We start from the raw sequence: 20,183 nt of genomic DNA, 5'->3' as shown, positions 1-20,183 counted from the left end.
GGGAAAACCAGGCAGAGGAAGACCAACCACCTGCAGCCACAAAGTGCCACCATTTATATGACATGCATGTCAAACCTTTGTACTGAAATATGCTGGAAAATGAGCAAGACGCAGAGCTCGTGCACACTGTATAACTGTGCGTTTGCTTCCAAGGCTCAGGACTCCTGTGCATCAGCTGAGCAGGCAGTAGCCGCCTCCTACAAGCACACATTCTGAAAGCCTGACTCACATGCTACTTAAGATCTTTTCATTCAGTCTATTGAATACAATTAAGTTAATTGAAACTGAAATTTGGGGCAGTGCAAAACCCACTGTTGGAACAAATATCCCATGTACAAAAAATCTGCAATTTATTAAATTAAGCACTTCCCTTACAGACTGCCTTCTTTCCTGTGAGTACAACAGAACGCTGCTTGTGCCACATTACACATAAGAATAAAACAGGCAGGCAGCATGAAACGTTTTCATGCAGTGAGAGAGAGTTTTCTATGGGGGAAAAATATGACAAAAAAATCCCCCTAAAAAACAAAAACAGAACACTCGATAATTGAAAGTCTGCGCACAATGGGACAGGCACCATGGCAATGAATGCAGCATGAATGTCTCACTCGATACCAGGCAGAGCATTAAAGCTGCTCATCTTTCTCTCACTTAAGTCAAAGGAAAATTACTTGCTAAAGGAATTCTACCCAGGATTTGGCTCACAAGCAAGCAGAGATGGAAGAGTTAGCTATTTCAACAAAGCATATTTATAATCTTAAAAATCTTCTTAAGGGATCCAATTCTGTTCCCACTCCAGTTTAGGGGAATTTTGCCAAAGAAAGCAGAACAAGACACAAATGAAGAGCCATCAGCCACTTCCCTCCCTGCCTGCCTCCAAAGACTGCCTTTCAAGCTTCCTCACTGGCCACGCGATCTGAGCCCCCAGAGCCTCCAGCCCCCCCATACCTGACCGGCAGCATCTTTGCATGAAGGGTAGCACTATTTTCCCTTCCTGTGGCAGAAGCCTGGACTTGCCCCCTGTCACACCACAAGCTAGGACAGCATCCAAAACTGGGCCTGCATTTCCCTATGCCACAGCCCACCCCTGCAGCCAAGGTATGGCAGAATCCCTCAAAGAAGGTGGATCAGTTTATTTTATTTCATTATGAGTTTCACTACATCTGACGTTGGTAAGGCAGAGCTTCCCACTCCCTGCATTGTTACCTGCTTTTACCCCAAAAGGCCCCAGCAAAGCACCAGCTAAGCAGGCAGGAGCCAACCTGGGTAAGTGCTGCCTTCCTACATGCAAACTGGAAAGCCAGCTTCCCCACTACTAGCTAGTAAAAGAGGGAAGGAGCAGTGCTCTTTGGGAAAAGAGTTACATGCAGCCCAAACATGCTTGTTCCCCCAGCTCTCTTTGTATCTGGCACCACAACTTTTTCATTCAAAAAACCTCAGGTTCATGGATATTCCCAGTTTCTAAGACTGTTCAGTAAAACAAGCACTGGCTATTCGCCCAAACATTTTACTAGTTTTGGCTACTATGTCAAAACATTGGCAAAAAAAAAAAAAAAAAAAAGATGCTTTAAAAAATGATAGAAAACACTCATTCAGTCTATAGGCTTTTCAGTCCACTGGGCACTCCCAATGAGGAGAAAAGCAGTTCCCTGGTCCAGTGATTTAGACTGTCTGGACTCCTACAGCCTGACCATTCATTCGGACTGCAACTCCATGTCCCTGTCTGAGCCTGCAGCAATGAGGAATGCCCAGTAAGCAAGGAGAAGAAGAGAGCAAGTTCATTTTCTTCGTGCAAAGCGGGATTCAATTTAGCTGCTTTAAAGCTAAGGATTTTGCAGATCACAGATCACTTCAGTAACTCCATACTAGCTAAAAACAAAACAAAACAAAGAAAAAAAAAAAGGGCAAACAACAACTAGAAAAACAAACAAAAACAACACAACTTTTCAGAGAAGGACAAAGTACACTCAAGAGAGCATTTTCATGCACTTCTTTAAACCAGTCCTCTCTTTCCTCTGTAACCATCAGCACCTGCCCACTCCTTGGCATGTTACAACCTGTGATACAGCGAGTTTGATGATAACCTTTTGGTTGTAACTTGAATGCTGCACTAGGAGACAAGGCAGCACAAGAGGGAGACAGTACATGGAATATGCCCTGAGGTCTCCCCAAATTCCTGAATGTATTCTTCTCCAGGAGGAAGTCTGTAACCTTAAGTAGCAGCTGTGGTCAGCAACCCCCTTGTCCCACCTTGGGAAGTTACCCTGATTTACACAAGATGCACGCTAAAGCCAGGTAGGATTTTTTGGAGAATTCCAGCCATCTCTGACAACACCTTGGTGGTCCACAACTAACAAGGGGCAGCTGTTTGCCCTGCACATTAAATCCTGTGCACCCTCTGCAGCCTGTATCTTGCAGGCATGTCCTTCACTCCATTCTTTTCAAAATTTTGGCTACTTTTAGAAATGCACACAGGACATTTCCAAGCATGAGATGCATCTGCTCTACCCCTAACAGTTTCACTCCTCTAGCTGCTCAGCCCAGAGCTCTATTTCAACTGTCATCACTGGGAAGTGAAATAACCGTGCATTTGCAGCATCAATCAGACTTCCCTTCCCCCCCCCCCCCCCAAGATCGAGTGGTTTTACACAGTCAAAAAGTACTGAATTCTTATTGAAAGCAAAGCTTTTGATAATGCCCCTTCTAACAGTAACTTCAGCTTACAGGTTGGCTGCATGTAAGCACTGTTTATGAAGATGCCTTCCATTTTAAGATAAAGATAGCAGGTATGACCACATAACTGTCAAGTGTTTGATGGGCCTCATCCAGCTTTCTGCCTTCCATTCAAATGAACCCACACCCTTGCATCCAGTTTTTCAGACCTGAAGCCAGCCAAGGAAGCCTAGCCTTCCACTAGTGGGTTACTAGTTTTTAGCAGTCCAAATGTAGAGAACAAACTATGTCTACAACCAACATGTTCAAATTGGTGAGCCTGCAAACTTCCAACTTACGGGTTGCAGGCCAGCAGAGCTGCAACTACAGCCAAGGATTTCAGCCATGGAAAACTCAGGTACAGCCAAGTGACATTATTATATGAACAAAAAACTGAACCTCTTTGCCCCAGCCATGCTGCTAACCACCTTCACCATGGCCAGCTTTCTCCACTGCCTCAATTGACCCCTTCCTCTTTGCCTGTATGGGCCAGAGGTCTCCCCAGTTGCTTTGGAAGGAGGGAAATGGCCAACTAAGCACAGGGCCAGGAATTCAAGCATCCCTTCTCTTTTGTCCTCTTTGCCTGCCTCTTACACGTCTCAGCAGGGCCTCTGGTCTGCAGCAGAACAGCCCCAGTCCCACTTCTTGGGCTACGCAACCAAACTGATCAATTTGAATAGTGCCTCACTGCAGACCCCAAAAGAGGACCTTACCTGTAGTACAGAGCTGCAGTGCTGCTGGCATACACTAGTATGCCTAAAGCCTAAGAGGGTGTCTTACAACAAACACTATTCTTATCATTGCTAAGCAGATTGTAGATAAAACAAACATGCTAGTGGGCACAACAATTTAAAACGTTTTGAAGGTACCTGTCATCTCTCTGGGGGGTCTATGAACTCTCTCTCTTCTAACTGTCCCATCAGTTGAATAAATAAACATTTAGATTCTGTAGTAGGGTGAATTAAAATTGGGACATTGATTCTCTAATGATAATGTAAAAAGAAGGCACATAGGTTAGGTAGCCCATAGGTTAGTTAGCCCAAAGTATTTACTAAAAATCAGCAAAGTATTTACTAAAAACCCACTTTGAGGGGTTTTTATACTCAGTTTCAAATAAATCTTAAAATGTTCATTTTGGATCCTTGTGTTTGAAAGAAACACTCCTTGTGGCTAGTTCCTAGCCAAACACTCTGTGCAGCTCTCCTGTGCACAGAGCATGCACTACGCTGCCAGGTGTTCAGTCCCCATCTCAGACTGGGACTGCAGTGGGAGCACAGTATTTATGACAAAGACTGAAGCACTTTATTTTCATGTGTGCACACAACAAGATGGCCACAGGCAGAAGGAAATACTGCTGTCTTAAGCTATGATTTTCCAACTTTTTGAAGAAGGTTTGGCTGTCTCACAACCATGCAACTCCACCTCTCTATCTTCCAGCCCTCCTTCCACCCTTCCCATACACACATGCACACATACATGTGTCAGCCATTTGTTCCGATGGATTTAGCCTAGTTTGGACCAAAGCTTCCTCTACTTCATTTAACAGATTTGCTCAGATGGAAGGTCTCGGGGGAGAAATAATGTTAGTAAGGGGCGGGGGGGGAATGGGTTCAGCATTGAGTATGTAGGTCATTGGACTTTAAAATAAATTAGAGACTAGTTTATCTATTAAACAAGCCTCACAGTACATATTTCATGAAGCTATACTTAATTATAGGCTAATGTGCACTCCAGGGCTACCGTGAAGAAGGATTAAGCAGTGGCCCATAATGCAGCGATTAATACAATTATTAGCTGGCTGGAACATGGCATCTATTCTTTGATGCTATCACGAGAAACGATAGATCTCTGTTAAGGTTGGAACTTGAAGTGAAAGGCAACAAACCCAAACATTTCCAGAGAGAAATGCACACATCTCTGCACCTCCTGAGCATAGGACCCAGCAAGAGGAATGGAAGGAGGTGAGAGCAGACCTGAACTCCACTTCAAGTGCTTTGTACAGAATTTGCTTCTCCATCATGGGTGTTTAGGAACATCCCACAACTTCTACTATGCAGTGCACTGTCTGAGCTGTCTGAGTGCACTGACTGTCTGAGCACCTCTTCATACTACTTGGGGCGACAGCCTCTGACCTGAGGGGAGATTGATTTGAGTTGGAATTAGAAGCTGAGAACAATAAGGTGTAAATATGTACCTACACTCTTCTGCTACAGTGATGTTTCATTGGGCAAGCGCTATACATAAGATCCATCGCTCTTTTATATTAAGGCCCTGTAGACTAATGAAGCATATCCCTGAGATGAATAACTCTTTTTGTATGTTTAAGAATTGCCTGTTCTGGAATCGCTGCCATGGACTGTATAGTACATCTTACTATTTATAAGAAAAGACTAAGAAGTAAGTAATTTATTTCCTTTTATATAAAATTAGGTGTGTCTGATAAATTACAGTGAAGTGATCAATTTTTATTTTTTAAGAAAAGCTTCATCGGCTACTGCAACCTAAGGCAAATGTCAGTGAAAGGATAGGGGGACTGACACAACCACTGACACTTGCACCTTGAATTACAGACTCTACTTTATATACCGACCTCAAGTGTAAACTGGTTGGAGAACAGAGCATCAACATCCTATTTCCTGTTGCAGTTCTGTCCAGGAATGGTGCTTTGGCACCTTCTCAAAGGACATTACCTTGGGATGACTACTCAGTGCTGCTCAGGTCTCTTTTCCCAGTGACTGAGCTCAGTCTGAACAGCTACACACCTGGCGAAGTACAGTACTGTGAAGAGACATTGGCTCAGATCCCAGCAGCAGCACAGCACTCTCCACAGCAGTGCACAGGACAATGGCCTGGAGTTCCTGCACTATAGGTCAGCACTATCTTGCAGTTTTCTGTATTGTCCTGTACTGTGTGGTGTAGACATGTCCCAGATCAAAATTTCAGCCTGAAACTGAAGGCGGCTGAACAGAGGTCTACTCTCAAAAGGCAAGGTGATATTTGAAACTTATACCAAGAACATATCTACTCTGCTATCAGGTTAGGTACACGAGGAATGTCCCATAACAGTTCATTGCAGAAATTATCTTCCATGCTAGTCTATCAACCCATCTCCTTAATGTTGATTTTCAAGTGTTTGTACATTCAATATTAAAAAGGTTCAGGCATAGGTTTCCATAACTAAAGCAAAATCATAGCAGTATTTGCCCTCTTTCTCCTATATAACTGGAACGCAGATATGATCAGACAGAAGATGTGGGACTCGGCTGAAAGAGGAATGCATATGGGTGGAGAGAGAGCTTAGTCAAGAGCTCAGTTATAGTGCACATTACTCTTTGAAGAAACTGAAATTCAGTGAAACTTGGTGTTCTTTGAAAATGCCATTAGGTTTGCCTGACCCACAGACATGCTGCCAGTAGCCACTGAAGTTGGGAACAAAGCACATTTCTCCCAAAGTCCTGTTTAATCTGAAAAAAACACTGGATACAGGGGTACTGCAGTAAAGTAAGAACAAACAAAACATACTGCATCTGCTTTAGACCAGATTTCAGATTGTCTGAGTGTGGCACAATCTCAATCACTGCTGCTATTGAACACCATAGGCAGATGAAATGCTGTACCACTGCTAGGAAAAGATCAGTGGTCTCTTATAAATACCCATCTTTTCACTTACTATCTTGGGAAGTCAAATGCAATGTTCAGTCAGGGATATGCAAGGGTTGGGGTTTCCTAGACAAACAGAATCAAAACCTTGCCTCATTTTAAATACTATAGCAGAACTGCTGATTTAACACACAAGTTGTATGACAGCTTTCTCATTTGGGGATGAACTTTTGGTTTAATGGCAGACTTGGGTATTACCAATCCAGCTGTCCCCATCTGGCTAAAGCAGAGCTTCATGTTCAATGACAGTGGCAAAACCCACCCCAGCTGTTACTACTGACCTCTCACTCAAGTTCAGAATGTGACATTGTGTCAATACCATCTACCTTGATTATGCTGGGCTTTATATACAACGGGTTATGATCCCAGAGGGATGAAAAGCTTTTTCAAATTAAAAGCAGCATTTTAAAGAGGAAATATTCATACATTCCTATGTAGTTTTCATTTGATATCCTCAAGGCTAACCCCAGAACTCAAAGTCATGTTGATTGAACATGAATGTTTTTTCTGAGTGCAGCCATCTTAGGAATTTAATGGAAAAAGGGAAGTAATAAAAACGTGTTCCATACTTTAATTAGTTCCCTCATAACATGGGATTTCCAAAATGGCAGTGCCAAAGAAAATCATTAATCCAGAAGAACATACAAAGGCATTGTACGGGGCAAGAGACAGACTCCAGGAAACATACACATGTGGCCTGTCTTGTCTTGCTGGTGAAGCTTATCTCAAAAGATCACTTCTGATTGCACAAAAGAAAATTGGATCAATATTTAAATATGAAGCCACTTTCCATTTCTTTAGCCTTACAGTGTTTCACAAATTAGAGACCATTCTTCGTGTGCTTTGAATGGTATCTGGCAGTAGGTTAAATGTAAACAGCCTGTCCTTCTGTACTTGCATTCACCCAAGGTACTCCAGGTGCTAGGCTTAAGCTGATGCTGTCATGTGATTATTTCAACATCTGAATTCCACTATTTGAGTGAGAAAACCTGTGTCAGATGGGTCTGCTGCAAATGGCAGACATCTTTTCCAGCAGTCAGTTTTCTCTTACACAGCCAGCCAGCACCAAGACTGTCTATAGGCCTATGCACACTTGTCTTAGTCATAGCCTCTAGTACTAGTTGTGTCATCAGTAGTGGTTACCACAGAAAGGAACTGAGAAAGTGACATCAGCTGCAAGTCACTGCTGACATCCACGGTCCCTTGGAGCAGATGTGGAAGTTCATAACCAAGGACAGGAACTCAGGGAAGAACTCACACCAGCAGAATTATGGCTAGAGAGCAAAGCTCAGGTAGCAGTACTGTGGTAAACAAATGCAAACAAACAACTGTTCCAGGAAGAAACAGTCTTGCTCAGTCATGACAATGAGACTGGGGGAAAAATGGCAGGTGGTTGGACTTGTTTCTGTGGTACACCTGCTGCCTTGATCTGCAGCAACCATGCAGCCCCACAAGAGTCACAACTTTGCCCCCTCAGAACTTCTTGATTATAAAATAGAAATGGATACCTGTGTGCGGTTGAATGCTACTCTTGCAAAGACAGCTTGAGACACACTGGCTCTCTTCAGCTCATCTCTGACTTGCTGGTAAATATCTGGAGAGACTTCCACCGATGAATTTGATGGTTCTGGTTTGACAGCTCTAGGAATGGGTGGATGGTTCAAGAACTGCTGGTTGATAGCTTGGGGGTGCTGGTGAGCCAATAGCCGGCTGACGGCAATCTGTTGGTTTATCAGATGGGCCATTGCTATCTGCTGCCTCACCAGTTGTGGACTGAGCTGAGGAGACAGGAGCCCAGGGTTTATCATTGTCTGCATCGTTGGCACTTGGTTTCGGATTGGAGTACTGTGGTGAATTTGGCCATGAGGAGACTGTTCATTAGTTTTTCCCAAGGTTGCCAGCTGGTTGATATTTGGTAAGTGCATGGGACGTTGACCAAGAACACAATAGTCTGAAAGGTTTTCTCTTTCCACTCTTTCCACTGTTAAAAGAGAAAAATTAGTTTGCTGTCATTTCAGTTGGCACTTACAAGATGACCATTTGGGTAAGGTTTACTGCAGGCACATGACAGCACCTGCTTTAGTTTGCAAATCTGTACTTGCATAAAAGATTCACAAAAACATAAGCAAAAGCAGTACAAAGTAAGAGCAACAATAAGATTCTTTTGTACTTCTCAGGTTTCACCCACTGCTTTGGAAGCCTCATTACCAAACTGGTAGCAGGTTCTTCCAGCCTCCTTTCCTAAAAAAAAGAACTTACACATTTGCACTCACGCTGTCACTAGCTTTTGAATCTTTCATTAAATTGAATAACTATTAAAAGGGGTGAGTGTTTCAGAATCGCTGTCATCTAGGTGAAGGAAAGAAACCTAAATTAGTATCCACCCACACCAATCCAATGGAAACCAGAGCATTCCCTGCATAGCTCATGGCACTACTTTTCATTGCAAACTCAGCAGCTATATCTTTTCCAACATAATCTCTACCTTGCGTCAAGTGTGGATAAAGTTATCAGGTATCATCAATTCACCTGGATGCACTACAGCAGAATTGAGTTGCTCATGTGAAAGCATTCTACAAAACCATGCATGTCTTTGATTCAGACATGAGAAGATTTTAGAGCAATTGTTCTTGTATCCAGAGTCTCACCACTCTAAGCCTGTCTGGAAAGCTTGAAGGAACTGTGCATGAATGCCCATGTTACAGAAAACAGATTCTGATGGCAACCTTTTTGCTGGTTTATAGTGCTATTTTATAGTTTCACAGTCTTCAAATAACATTGCTTAGTCCAACAAAGATCCACTAATCTTAAATGCCACCATACTACAAAGAAAGAACAAAACACTACAAACCAAATGCATGTACTGCAATTATATATGCAGGTATGTCCCTTTTAAATACCTGACATCAGCAATACTGCAATATTTTTTCATGTAACTGCAAAATTAAGCGCACATATTACAAAACTAAATTTCCTCTAAAAACAAAACAACAAAAAAATTGAAATAGGAAGTAAGCTTTAAAAGTATGTAAGTAAAACTATTAGTTAGATAACTTTAAGTAATCAGAAGCCATTTTACAGTAGGTTGCAGATTCCATGAGCTTCACTACATGGAATTGGGTAGGTGTTTATCTATCCATCTGATATAAATGTGTCCTGGGCCCCAGTGTCACACAACTAGCAAACTACTACCTCATTTGTATGTTGCCCTCACCAAAAAACAAGACAGAATTTATTTCATAAATGCCATAATGCTGTTACATCTTGTATAATGATTAACAACTGTATAAGTCTTTGAACTCTTTTTTAAAAAACTTAATCTATATAAAGCTTTAAATATTTACACAGTTAATACTCAGGTTAACAGTTTACTGATGATTTTATCTGTTTCCTTCTAAATAGAAAGACAGCTCTTTTCACCTTCCAGAGTTAATCTCAGACCAAGAGGGCTGAATTCTCACTAGGGAGGGAGTCATGCCCAGAACACACACAAACACTCACCACTTCTATCTTTAGAGATGTTCCAGAACATCACAAGTATTGAATTTTAAAACTAAGTGAATTAGTACCAAAGATTTTTGTTTTATGTTAGGAAATTTTAACTCCATCTGTCTATTATTTTAAAGAAAAAATACACAAAACCTTTAACCTTTAATTAAATATTTGCTGAAAAAACAAACCCTTTAAAATACATTTCTAATAAAATTCTTAATTCCATCTTTTCACAAAAGCCAGTGTTTCAACCCAAGTGATTTTTCAAGTGCTTATTTGTGCAGGATATTACAACTATGAAAAGCAATGAATACTTGCAATATACAAGCACTATTGTAAATAACTGGCCATTTTGATACATTACACACAGCCTGCTAGAGACATAATACAGTATTTCAATTTGCTGAAAATACTGAAAATCCCTGTTCAAATGCTGCTCCCCATTATGCCAGCACTTCTCCCTGACAGCCAGTTTCACAAGGCTCTAGACTGCTATTCTCTGACTTTAGGAACAGACAAGAGATCAACGTGAGCAGTAGTAACATCAGGGACGGAGCCCTGATACAGAGATGGCACATGCAGGCAGGCATGTGGGGAAGAGGGGCTGCTTTGTCACAGCTCAAGACCATGTTCTGTGTCATGGCCCATTCAGAGCGCATGTGGCTCTATGCTCGCCCGAGCCTCTCTGCGGTGAGCCTGTACCTGAGTAATACCATTAAATACACACAGTTGCCAGCAAAACCAAACATAATTACTCCAAAGGTGCAGTAGCTACTTCAGAATCAGGAATTAATCTCATGTAAATACAATAAAGATGTTGCTCAGTGCACATGAAATAATTGGAGCACTTTTCTAAAAGGAAATACAACAAGAACTACTTTCAGTCTCCATTTACACCCTTGGAGATCTAGAGTCCTTCCATGAGAAGCTTCAGGAGAGCTGAAACAATTTTTCAACTATTTTGCAGTTTAAGAAATATACCAAGAATAAGTCACTGAAACCAACAAATTACTACTTGTTAGAACACAAAAACAGTAACCAAGTGTTTTTGAAAACTTGGTGAGAAATAAATATAAATAACATTCACTTTCTGGGCTGAACCACATTTGCCAAGTTTCCACCCACTCCTGACATCAGTGCCAAGTTATAAACCCCTATAAAAATAAAGTTTAAGATGAAAAGGCTGCCAGGCTGTTAATTTGTGCAGTGCTACTTGCAATTACATTACACAGAGACATCACCTGACTTGCTTCCATAGGTGTATTTTTCCCTTATTATCAGTTCCCTTTTTCGATCACATTAGGCTTTAGAACCACACATATATTACCAATAAACAAACCGGATTCTAGTCACTTCAACCACTTCAATAATAAAAGGTTACCATTAACAGTTACGCTGGATGGAAAAAATGTGCATTACTCAACTCCTCAAGCCTCCTTCCTTCTCCAGCCCACTTGCAATATTAGATTCCCTGTTGTTCGCTGGTAACTACAGACTGATGGGGGCTCTGCGAGGCCTGGACAGGGGCAAGCCTGAGACAATGCTGAGATGGAGGCTGGCACAGTCCTGAGAAGCAGGTCAGCTTGCCGGCAATGATCTAAGAAAAAAAGGCATACAGGAGCCACAAAGCTGTTGTGACACTGATGTTCTGCCTCAGATCCTCCTGAACTGGGTTTTTTCCTTTTGCGTCCTCCATTTTCAATATCCCTACCCCATTACAGTCTCTCTCTTTTCCTTCTTGTGTCTCCTACTGCTCCACTGTAACGGGGTACATTTACAGCCCACATAATCCTTTACGAACTTGAATACATTGATGTACAAAACAGTGAAGACAGAGGAGCAAGTCTTTAAACTGTGAAGGATGGGGCACTATGGACATGTGAAGTCTACATTCAAGTATTGCTAAGAAAGCTCCCCTGCTAGCAATGCCTGTGCTAGTTCCACAAAAGCTAGTCAAGGAGGCTGTTACCTACCTCCCATCTGTGGTGTGACCAAAGCAAAAGACTTTGCATTTTCTCCCTGCATCGTGCTGCCTGGTATACAATTCTTCAGCATTTTCCCCTGAGAGCTCTTTTAAGCCAAGTACAACCGTACCTTTGTATTTCAGAGCCCACTCTCCTGAAGCCATACCCCAGGTAGGCAGATACAAGGTGTCTGGATAACAGGTACCATGCCTGAGCTCAGCAAGCAGCTCACAGAGTGCTCCATGATGGTGTCTGCCCTTCCTTTTGCCACAACATGTCACTGCCCCTGCAACAGCTGGAGACCGACATAATCCCCAGAATGGGAGCAGCAAGTTGTCGTGTTTTAATGTTCCTTTCTCTTCTCATAATGATTACCACGTGCGTCAATGTATTTTGACTTCATACTGAGTTAGAAACTTCCTGGATACAGCACAAAAGCAACCCAATGCAGCCTTCCCCTGTGTGATGCTCTTAACCTCTACCCAAATCTTCCTTACACAAACAACTGATGCAGTCCCCAGCACAATAGCTTGGGGTGGTCCACATGCAACTTTCCATTTGAAATGAAACTAGCTCAAGAGATTTAAAATAAGATTTATTTCTCCACCTTCCCTTCCCCTCACCCTTTATTTTCACCAAGCTGTTAATAGGAACATTCTGACAAAGAGCCTGTGGGGTATTTAGGGCTTAGGAACGGCACTGAACTGACGGACGACACTGGAAACTAAATTCCTTAGCACACACAATAATGGATGCAGCTGGGAGAGCAAGAGCTTAACATGTCTCCCAGCACTGCACTCCAGTGGTGTCATAGAGGACCCTCTAGCACCCATCACCCAGCGAGTCCCAGACTTTTCAGTACTATGGGCACACAGGCACTTTGCCCCAAACAGAACAGGAAGAGGCTGGTAAAGAAACATTTTGCAATATGTTACTAGCCGGCAGAACTGCCATGCTTCAATTGTGAGAGGATGTCACCACCCCAGGGTTGTTCTCCAGTGCAATGGCTTCAGAGCTTGCTTCTTTGTTTTACTATTTAAAACCTGGTGATCATAAAAGCCATTACCAGCAGCGGTAATGGCCAAACCAAGCTGGCCTGGGCCAGCACAGCTCTGTTTGTGAGTTTCACTATGCCCAGCACCAAACTTTAGATAGAAAGGTTCCCACAACTTCTCATGGCTTAGCACCACCCTACTCACCAGGGCAAGATCTGAACCTGGGGGATAAAGCACTCTCCAACACCACACCACCCTCTGACTCGGAGAGACGGGGCGGCTTCACTACTCCAACAAGGTGCCCTCTTGCTTATGGTACGCAATTATGAACTACTACTTGGTAAATAACAGAGCCACTCAGGAGCACAGGAGGTGCTTTTAAAGTGGTAATTCTGTATCTTTTCATCTATAATTAGGATAACTACTTATTTCTTTTAATCACAGCCCACTTAACCACTTCAGTGTAGAGGGCTGGTCTGGGGAGTCTCATTTTCATTCGACATCCAATCTTCATATTTACCCAAAGTCATTCACTGGCTTCCTTTACTGTCTGACCTCTGGCTGAGTGTTTGTTCTTGCAGTCAAGACTGGATAAAATGTAGGTTGACTGGAGAGGTACGCTTGATAGGAAATTGTAACTTTTAAAACCCTTCCCTTCCTCTACTCCTGCAGGACAGCAAATAACCTCAAAATAGCTACAGAGCACATACAGAAATTGTTTGGCCGCTGGCTGTGGGTAGCAAAGGCCTTTATCCAAGCCAAATGGAAAACAGACAGGAAAGGCCATTGTCTGTTCTCTGTTGTGTTGCAAATCACCCAGTTCCCACCAAAGCAAAAGTCACTATTTTTGTATTTTGGAAGAATCATCATAAAAGTAGGCCTTTGATTAGCATCAGTGTTGGGGAAACTGAGCAGAGTGAAGTAATATTGTTGCCTATCTCTGTGCAGCTGACTTTCTCTTGTCCTTGAGACGAGATCCACACCATCCCTTGGGACCCACAGATGCTAACATGCTTTCTGTCAATTCTGCTTAAACATAGGAAGTCATATTCTTCTGACGGGCTGTTCCTGGATTGCATTGCTTCCAAAGCCGCTTCTCAGAAAGGAAGAATATAATCCATTAATTAATTTTAGATTATTTCTGGGTTACTGTATAGGCTAAGGAGGGCATAAAGCAGTATGAACTCCATTCTTCATGTGGCAGAGAAAAGCATTACACTGAAGACGCTTTGGAGACCACAAAGTCTAATGTATAAATATTGGTCGTGTAAAATGGAAAAGGAGAATTAGGGGAAACATTACTCAGAACTGACAGAAATGACATGGCATACTGGTTTAGATGGACTAATTGTCTCATCTGATATAAAATTATCTTGCTCCCTGTCACAGTACTGTGATGGAAGTCTGTCCCACTATTTAAGTACTAACCTTTCATGGACACCTCAAGAAGGAGGTGCAAATTGCCTAGAAAACCCAGACAACTGTGCAGTCCCTCTGGGAGATACGTACACATCCCTTCCTGACTCATAATATCAGAGATGATGAAAGGAATGAGACAGAACACAAACATCATTAAGACAGACACATAAACCCTTCAGATACTAGGAATGAACAGAATTCAACTCTGTTGTAGTGACAGAATAGATTATGTATACTATGAAAGCCACATGATGAGAGACAGTCACATCGCAGCTTTCACACCAGGAAAGCTTATGACTGTGTCTAAGCTTCAGGTCTTCCTCCCTTTCCAATCTAATCTCTACTAGTTCTTACTTTCAACAAAATTTCATTTTGAAATAACATGTTGTTTGTTCAAAATATTTTTTACATATCAAGGAAAAATTATTTTGAAATTCTAGAGATTTTTAAAAAAGTATTTGCTTTTAAAAATGAAGAAGACCGTTCTATATTCACTAAGAAAACAAAAGTGGCTGGACAGAAGTCGCAGCCTCAGTGCACAACCGGTCCTCACTGAGAATAACACTGTGCTTGGAACAGGAGACATTTTAAAACCATTAAGTTGAGAGAGTGAGGTTACCTGAGCAGTGTCAGTTGGTATCCCTGAATTAAAAAGAAAAAAAAAAAAAAGGAATAAAATCAAGTAGTCATAAGAAACTTCTGCATGGCAGGGACAAAATAGAGGGGACGAATGGCTGGGCAGTTTTTCTACAGAAATGCTTCCAACCTCTGTTGTACTGACATATGTTCCCTGCAGCAGCAATATCTGCAGCTCCAGCCACATGCATGCACATGAGATGGCATTCAGATAATTGACATATCCTCCTGCCGTGACACATCTACTATTAAGAGTGAGAGCCACTGATCCAAAAAAGCCACAAGAAATTAAAGACATTTTGCAAAGCTGAAATTTATACATGCATTTACTTTAGAGAAAAGTTAAGCTTAAGAAGAAGAAGAAAAAAAAAAAAAAGGCATCTCTTTTAATTCTCTTTATACAGAGGAATAGCCAAGAGAGCCACAATTCATAGAGCTCCTGGAACACACTGCAGTGGGTAAATTGTTTTTTAACAATATGCACACACAAATCCCCCAAACTGGTACTTAACATCAGGGACAAGACTGGAATACAAAATTCTAATGCGGGTGGAGAAACCGGTAGTCAACTCTAACTCCTGCTGAAATGTGCCAAGTTTAAGCTTTTATTTAGAGAGAGGTTCTACTTTTTCCTCATGTCCAGTACAAATCAAGGAACTTTTCTCCCTATAAAACAGCACAGCAGTCTACAGACTGTAAGAATGTACTCGAGTCAGAAACAATCTTTAGGTCCTTTTTGTGATCGAGATGCTGAAATGCTTGCCTGTGAATTATTCTATTTTCTTACCATTTTCTGTAAGAAAGTGAGGAAAGTGCTATTTTTAGTGAAATAAAAACAGTCAGGAGTATAAAAGCAAGCAAAGCAAAAATTACAGTAATGTCAAGAGCCACACAGCTGACCTAAATGACCCTATCTGGTTTAGTGCCAGAGCTGCAACTAATATCCAAATAGCACATGAAATTATCTCCTCTTAAAAAAAATAACATTTCTGCCTCAACTGGTAACTGGTTAGTTAAAAAGGTTAAAGGTCAAGATCTCTCTGTATATGTATATACATACATATATATACACATACACACATAACTAAAAACACCTATTAACATACACATATGCATGTATCAATAAATAGGTTATTTTTAAAGGTTAAACACATTGCATGATAATAATCTGGTGTGTCTTTTCATGGGGCTTCTGCAACATCTGCTTCAGAGGAACAATTCAAAACTATTCATCAAAGCACATAATGAATATTTTCACCAGACTCACACTGGCATTATCACCACGCTGCAATCCTAGGCTCCTTCAGCCTAGAAACAACAAAGCTGGGAACCCGTCTGAACCCTATTTCTAACCTCTCTTAACCTAGAATGGCGTCTAGAACACAGTAAAAGAAAAGCACATTGCTCTGTCTATCCCTTATGGGAAGTAAGCAAACATACTTTCAAGAATGAAACAGCACACAACAACAATCAGTAATACTGGAAAAAACAAAGAGCAGCCAAAGCAGATTCTCTATTTAAGGAAGCTATAAAAGCTTATTCTTATGGAAGCTGGTTCCAGATCTATTGAAATAGAAATAACTGAGCCCTCCTCCTTTAAACAGAAGAGACTCATCATTCCACAAAAACTTTGAGACAGCCACAGTCTCAAAACTCACATCCACTGAAAGCTATATTTTGACAGCCACTGATGGCAGGAGCAAAAAAATGAACTGTTCTTAATACGCAGACAAAGAAAATATGTCTTTTTATTTTTAAGTTCACAGTATTTTTATTTCTGCCCTCTGCCTTCCTAACTTCCTCCCACCAAGCTAAGCTGTGTCATCAGGCAAAAAGAAAAGATTCACACAAGTTAAGAGTTTCAGTTGTGAAAGAATTCTGATACAGTGATAGTCCTTCTGATAAAAATAGAATGCATGACACTTGGGAAGTGAAATATCTATTGAGAAATAGAGCTAAAAAATATTTGAAATGCTATGAACCCAAAATACTGGGTAATGAGTAGGTAACTGGTACAAGTTTTATCTCTTGACAGTGACCTGAGTTGCATGGCAAAGTTCTGGCATAGTTCTCTCCATATAGAACTGTGTGTATACAGTTACTTACAAGGTCTTATTTTTATTTGCATATCTATTTGTTAATCTAATGAAGAACTAATGCAAGCCTTTTAAACATCATATAACCACGCACAAAAGGTTTGGTGGCACTCTGGCTCTGACAATGGTTTTCCGACTGTCCGTGGTCATGTCATTACGCTCCTTTCTGCCCCAATTTCTCCACCTGTAAAATGGAGGTAATGATAGTGAAAAGCATTTTTTTTTTTTTTTTGACAGACACTGAACCACCACTGGGTGTAAAGCTTACATTTTATTATTGTTTTCCTTCTAAGAAAGATTAAGCCAGTTATTCAAATCCTGAATTTCAACAATGTCAAATACCTTCTCCCAGCTTTAGGAAGTTCGGCATCTTGAGAAACCAAAGACATGGTTTTCAGATTGAGAGGACCATCCCTGTGGGACTGGGCAGCAGGAAGACAGCTTGAGAATCAGTGGACTAAGCCACTGCTGTACACTTATCATTACAGTAATAGTATGTAGCCTTTATTAAAAAAGGTGAAGTGTGATTCTTCATTCAAGTAGGTTTAAACATACCTAAGCCCTGTCATGTACACAACTGTGTACCAAAAGGTCATGCATCCCTCAAAAAGATGAAAAAAAAAAAAAAAGAAAGTTTTTTTTTTTTTAAAAAAAAAGGCTTTGCACAGTAATATTACATTTATTCATGGTGTATATTCTGAACAATGCAAACTAGATAGCTTAATTACTGCCCCAAATGATTACACAGGTCCACAGGGGGAAGAGAAAGTTCACGGAAGAACTGTAAGCTTCTTGTTTCCCAACTTCTATATATTTTCCATTAGAACTGTGTAAATGTAATCTCTTTTTCAAATACACGTGTATTCCAAGCAGACTGAAAAGAGTGGACATGCTGTTAGAAATTCACTCATGTCCTTGCACGTATACCCAGTGGTAGGCTCTGAGCCAGGAGGAGACAAAAAAGTCTCCATCCTCACACCAGCAAATTGCAGGATCTGTCTGTATACTAACTCTCGTGCCACTGAGTAAACTGTGAACGTCTTAAAACCTTAAGGGGCTGGGGTGGGAGAAAAAATTCAAGCAGAATTTTATTCCAGCATGGTCTTGTCACAAGACAAAATTACCATGCTGAGCTGAACTAACTGAAAACTTTTTTTTAAATTACAAGCATAAATAGTTTAGCTGTCTTTTCGGTGAGTTCAACAGAATGCACACTGAGAATGTTTACTTGAGATTTCATACAATTCCATTTGTATATAGTTTTTACATCTGTTGCTAATGATATCAAATTATTGATTGTTCACTTTCTTATATTTATTTAAACATTAACTATGTACTCCGCAACCTGATGCTTTGCTTTTCTTTTTTCCAGAGAACTTTTTATTTTTGCATGGCTTCAGTTGTAATTACTTTGATCTTCCAGAGTGTATAATTATTTTAGTGTTTATTTATTTCTATGAGAAAGGAAAAAAATTTGACCTAGGAGATCTATATGTGGCAATTTGTAACAGAATCACATAGCTTATGTTTAGGAAATCATGGTTTTGATTAAGAAGCAACCATTTAGTTCCCACTGTTTTATTAAAACTGACATTAGCAGATAATAGGAAACACATTTAACACTGTAGGCTGCATTTAGTTTGTAACGTCAATAAAGTTATTTTGAAGCGCCTTCCTATTTTGCACTTACCACAGCTCATGTGAATTGTTTTTTGCTTTTACTTTCTAATAAACCAGCTCTAGACTTACACATGGATATGGATGCTGGTCTCAGTGACTCTAAATTAGTTTTATCTAATCTATCCAGATTATCCAAAAGTGAATTGTTGCATCATCTATGCACCATTACAGAAAAATTAAGGTTTTGTTTTGTTTTGTTTTTATTAAAGGAATATGTGATAACTGAAGCATGTAAGTCACTGATTTTGCATACTAACTGAACTGTCCTGTAGAAATATCTGGCTACGGAGAAGAAACAAAACATCTTGAAAAGAGAGATGATGAGAAATTGAAACTGCCCAAAGAAGTACAGAAGCCTTCCTGTTGCCAGGGGGTCTAGATTACTGCCGTGAAGATCCATGGCTGTTTTTTCTTCATGCACCAATCTACCTGCTATAGATTCTTTGTTTTCTCTTCCACTCATATGGCTGATGAATCAACACGACTTGAACTGCTTTATAGCAGCTTGTGTTTACTTCACACATACCTTAACCTTCCTTTTCCTCCTCCTACTAACACACACACACACACACACACACACACACACACTTCCAAACAGCAACGACTGGCTGTCTCTTTGCAGAGACTCTGCACATATGCAGAGTTATCTGGTAAACTCTTCAGGTTTGGATCCTTGACCTCTTGATTGAGGTCTCATTCTGCTTTTACGGCACTTAACAATTTAACTGTGCACTTACTAAGTAAAAAAATAAAATAAAATAAAATAAAATAAAATAAAATAAAATAAAATAAAATAAAATAAAATAAAATAAAATAAAATAAAATAAAATAAAATAAAATAAAATAAAATAAAATAAAATAAAATAAAATAAAATAAAATAAAATAAAATGTAAAAGCGTAAAGAATTCAATGCCCTAAGAATAGAAGAAAGTGTAAGCCAGCAGTGTGCACTCAGAAGCTGTAGTGGCATCTCTACAGTGAAGAACACTACAGTTAAGAGCTTCCAGTGCCTCTGCAACTGGCATTACACCCTTGCCCAGTTTGGAAAAAAAGAAAAAAAGGAAAAAAAAGGAAAGAAAGAAAAAAGCCCATCTCTCTTCTCCTAGAATGGCAAGTAAAAGCGAACGGTGATGACCTTGAAGCTGTTTGATTCCTTTGATTGTTTTTTAACCAAGAGGATATGTTAGAGCACTTCAAATAAAATTCTTTTATTAATAGATGCCATTTAGAGAAAAGAAACACTTCTGCATAACACAACCGCAATTTAGAGAGAGAAGAAACTATCCAGTTTATCTGGCACCAGGGTAACCATGAACTAAAATTTCCAATCAACATTTTTACTTCTAGCCTAAACCATTTTAACAGGTGAAAAGCAACACCTCCATTTCCTCATCTTCGTTGTTATCCCACTTCTGCCTGAACAATATTCCTTCCATCCCCAGGTAATTTTACTATAAAACATTCCTTTTATTTTTTGCCTAGTGAAAATCTATCACTACACAACCAAAGCCTGGGAATCCTACAGGTA

At 40.4% G+C, this 20,183-nt stretch overlaps 1 protein-coding gene across 2 annotated transcripts in view; it reads right to left on the bottom strand.

Annotated features, from left to right (window-relative positions):
• Positions 1 to 20,183, bottom strand: part of SATB2 (SATB homeobox 2) — a 136,442-nt gene that overhangs the window by 49,610 nt on the left and 66,649 nt on the right. For both annotated transcript variants that reach the window (XM_084523961.1, XM_084523960.1), the window contains exon 7: positions 7,881 to 8,353. In XM_084523961.1, coding sequence (XP_084380087.1) covers positions 7,881 to 8,353 — 473 coding nt within the window. The remainder of the gene's footprint in view (positions 1 to 7,880; positions 8,354 to 20,183) is intronic.

The sequence above is a fragment of the Aythya ferina genome, assembly GCF_964211825.1.
Source record: "Aythya ferina genome assembly, chromosome: 6".
Lineage (NCBI taxonomy): Eukaryota > Metazoa > Chordata > Aves > Anseriformes > Anatidae > Aythya > Aythya ferina.
This window is presented reverse-complemented; position numbering and strand designations above follow the sequence as displayed.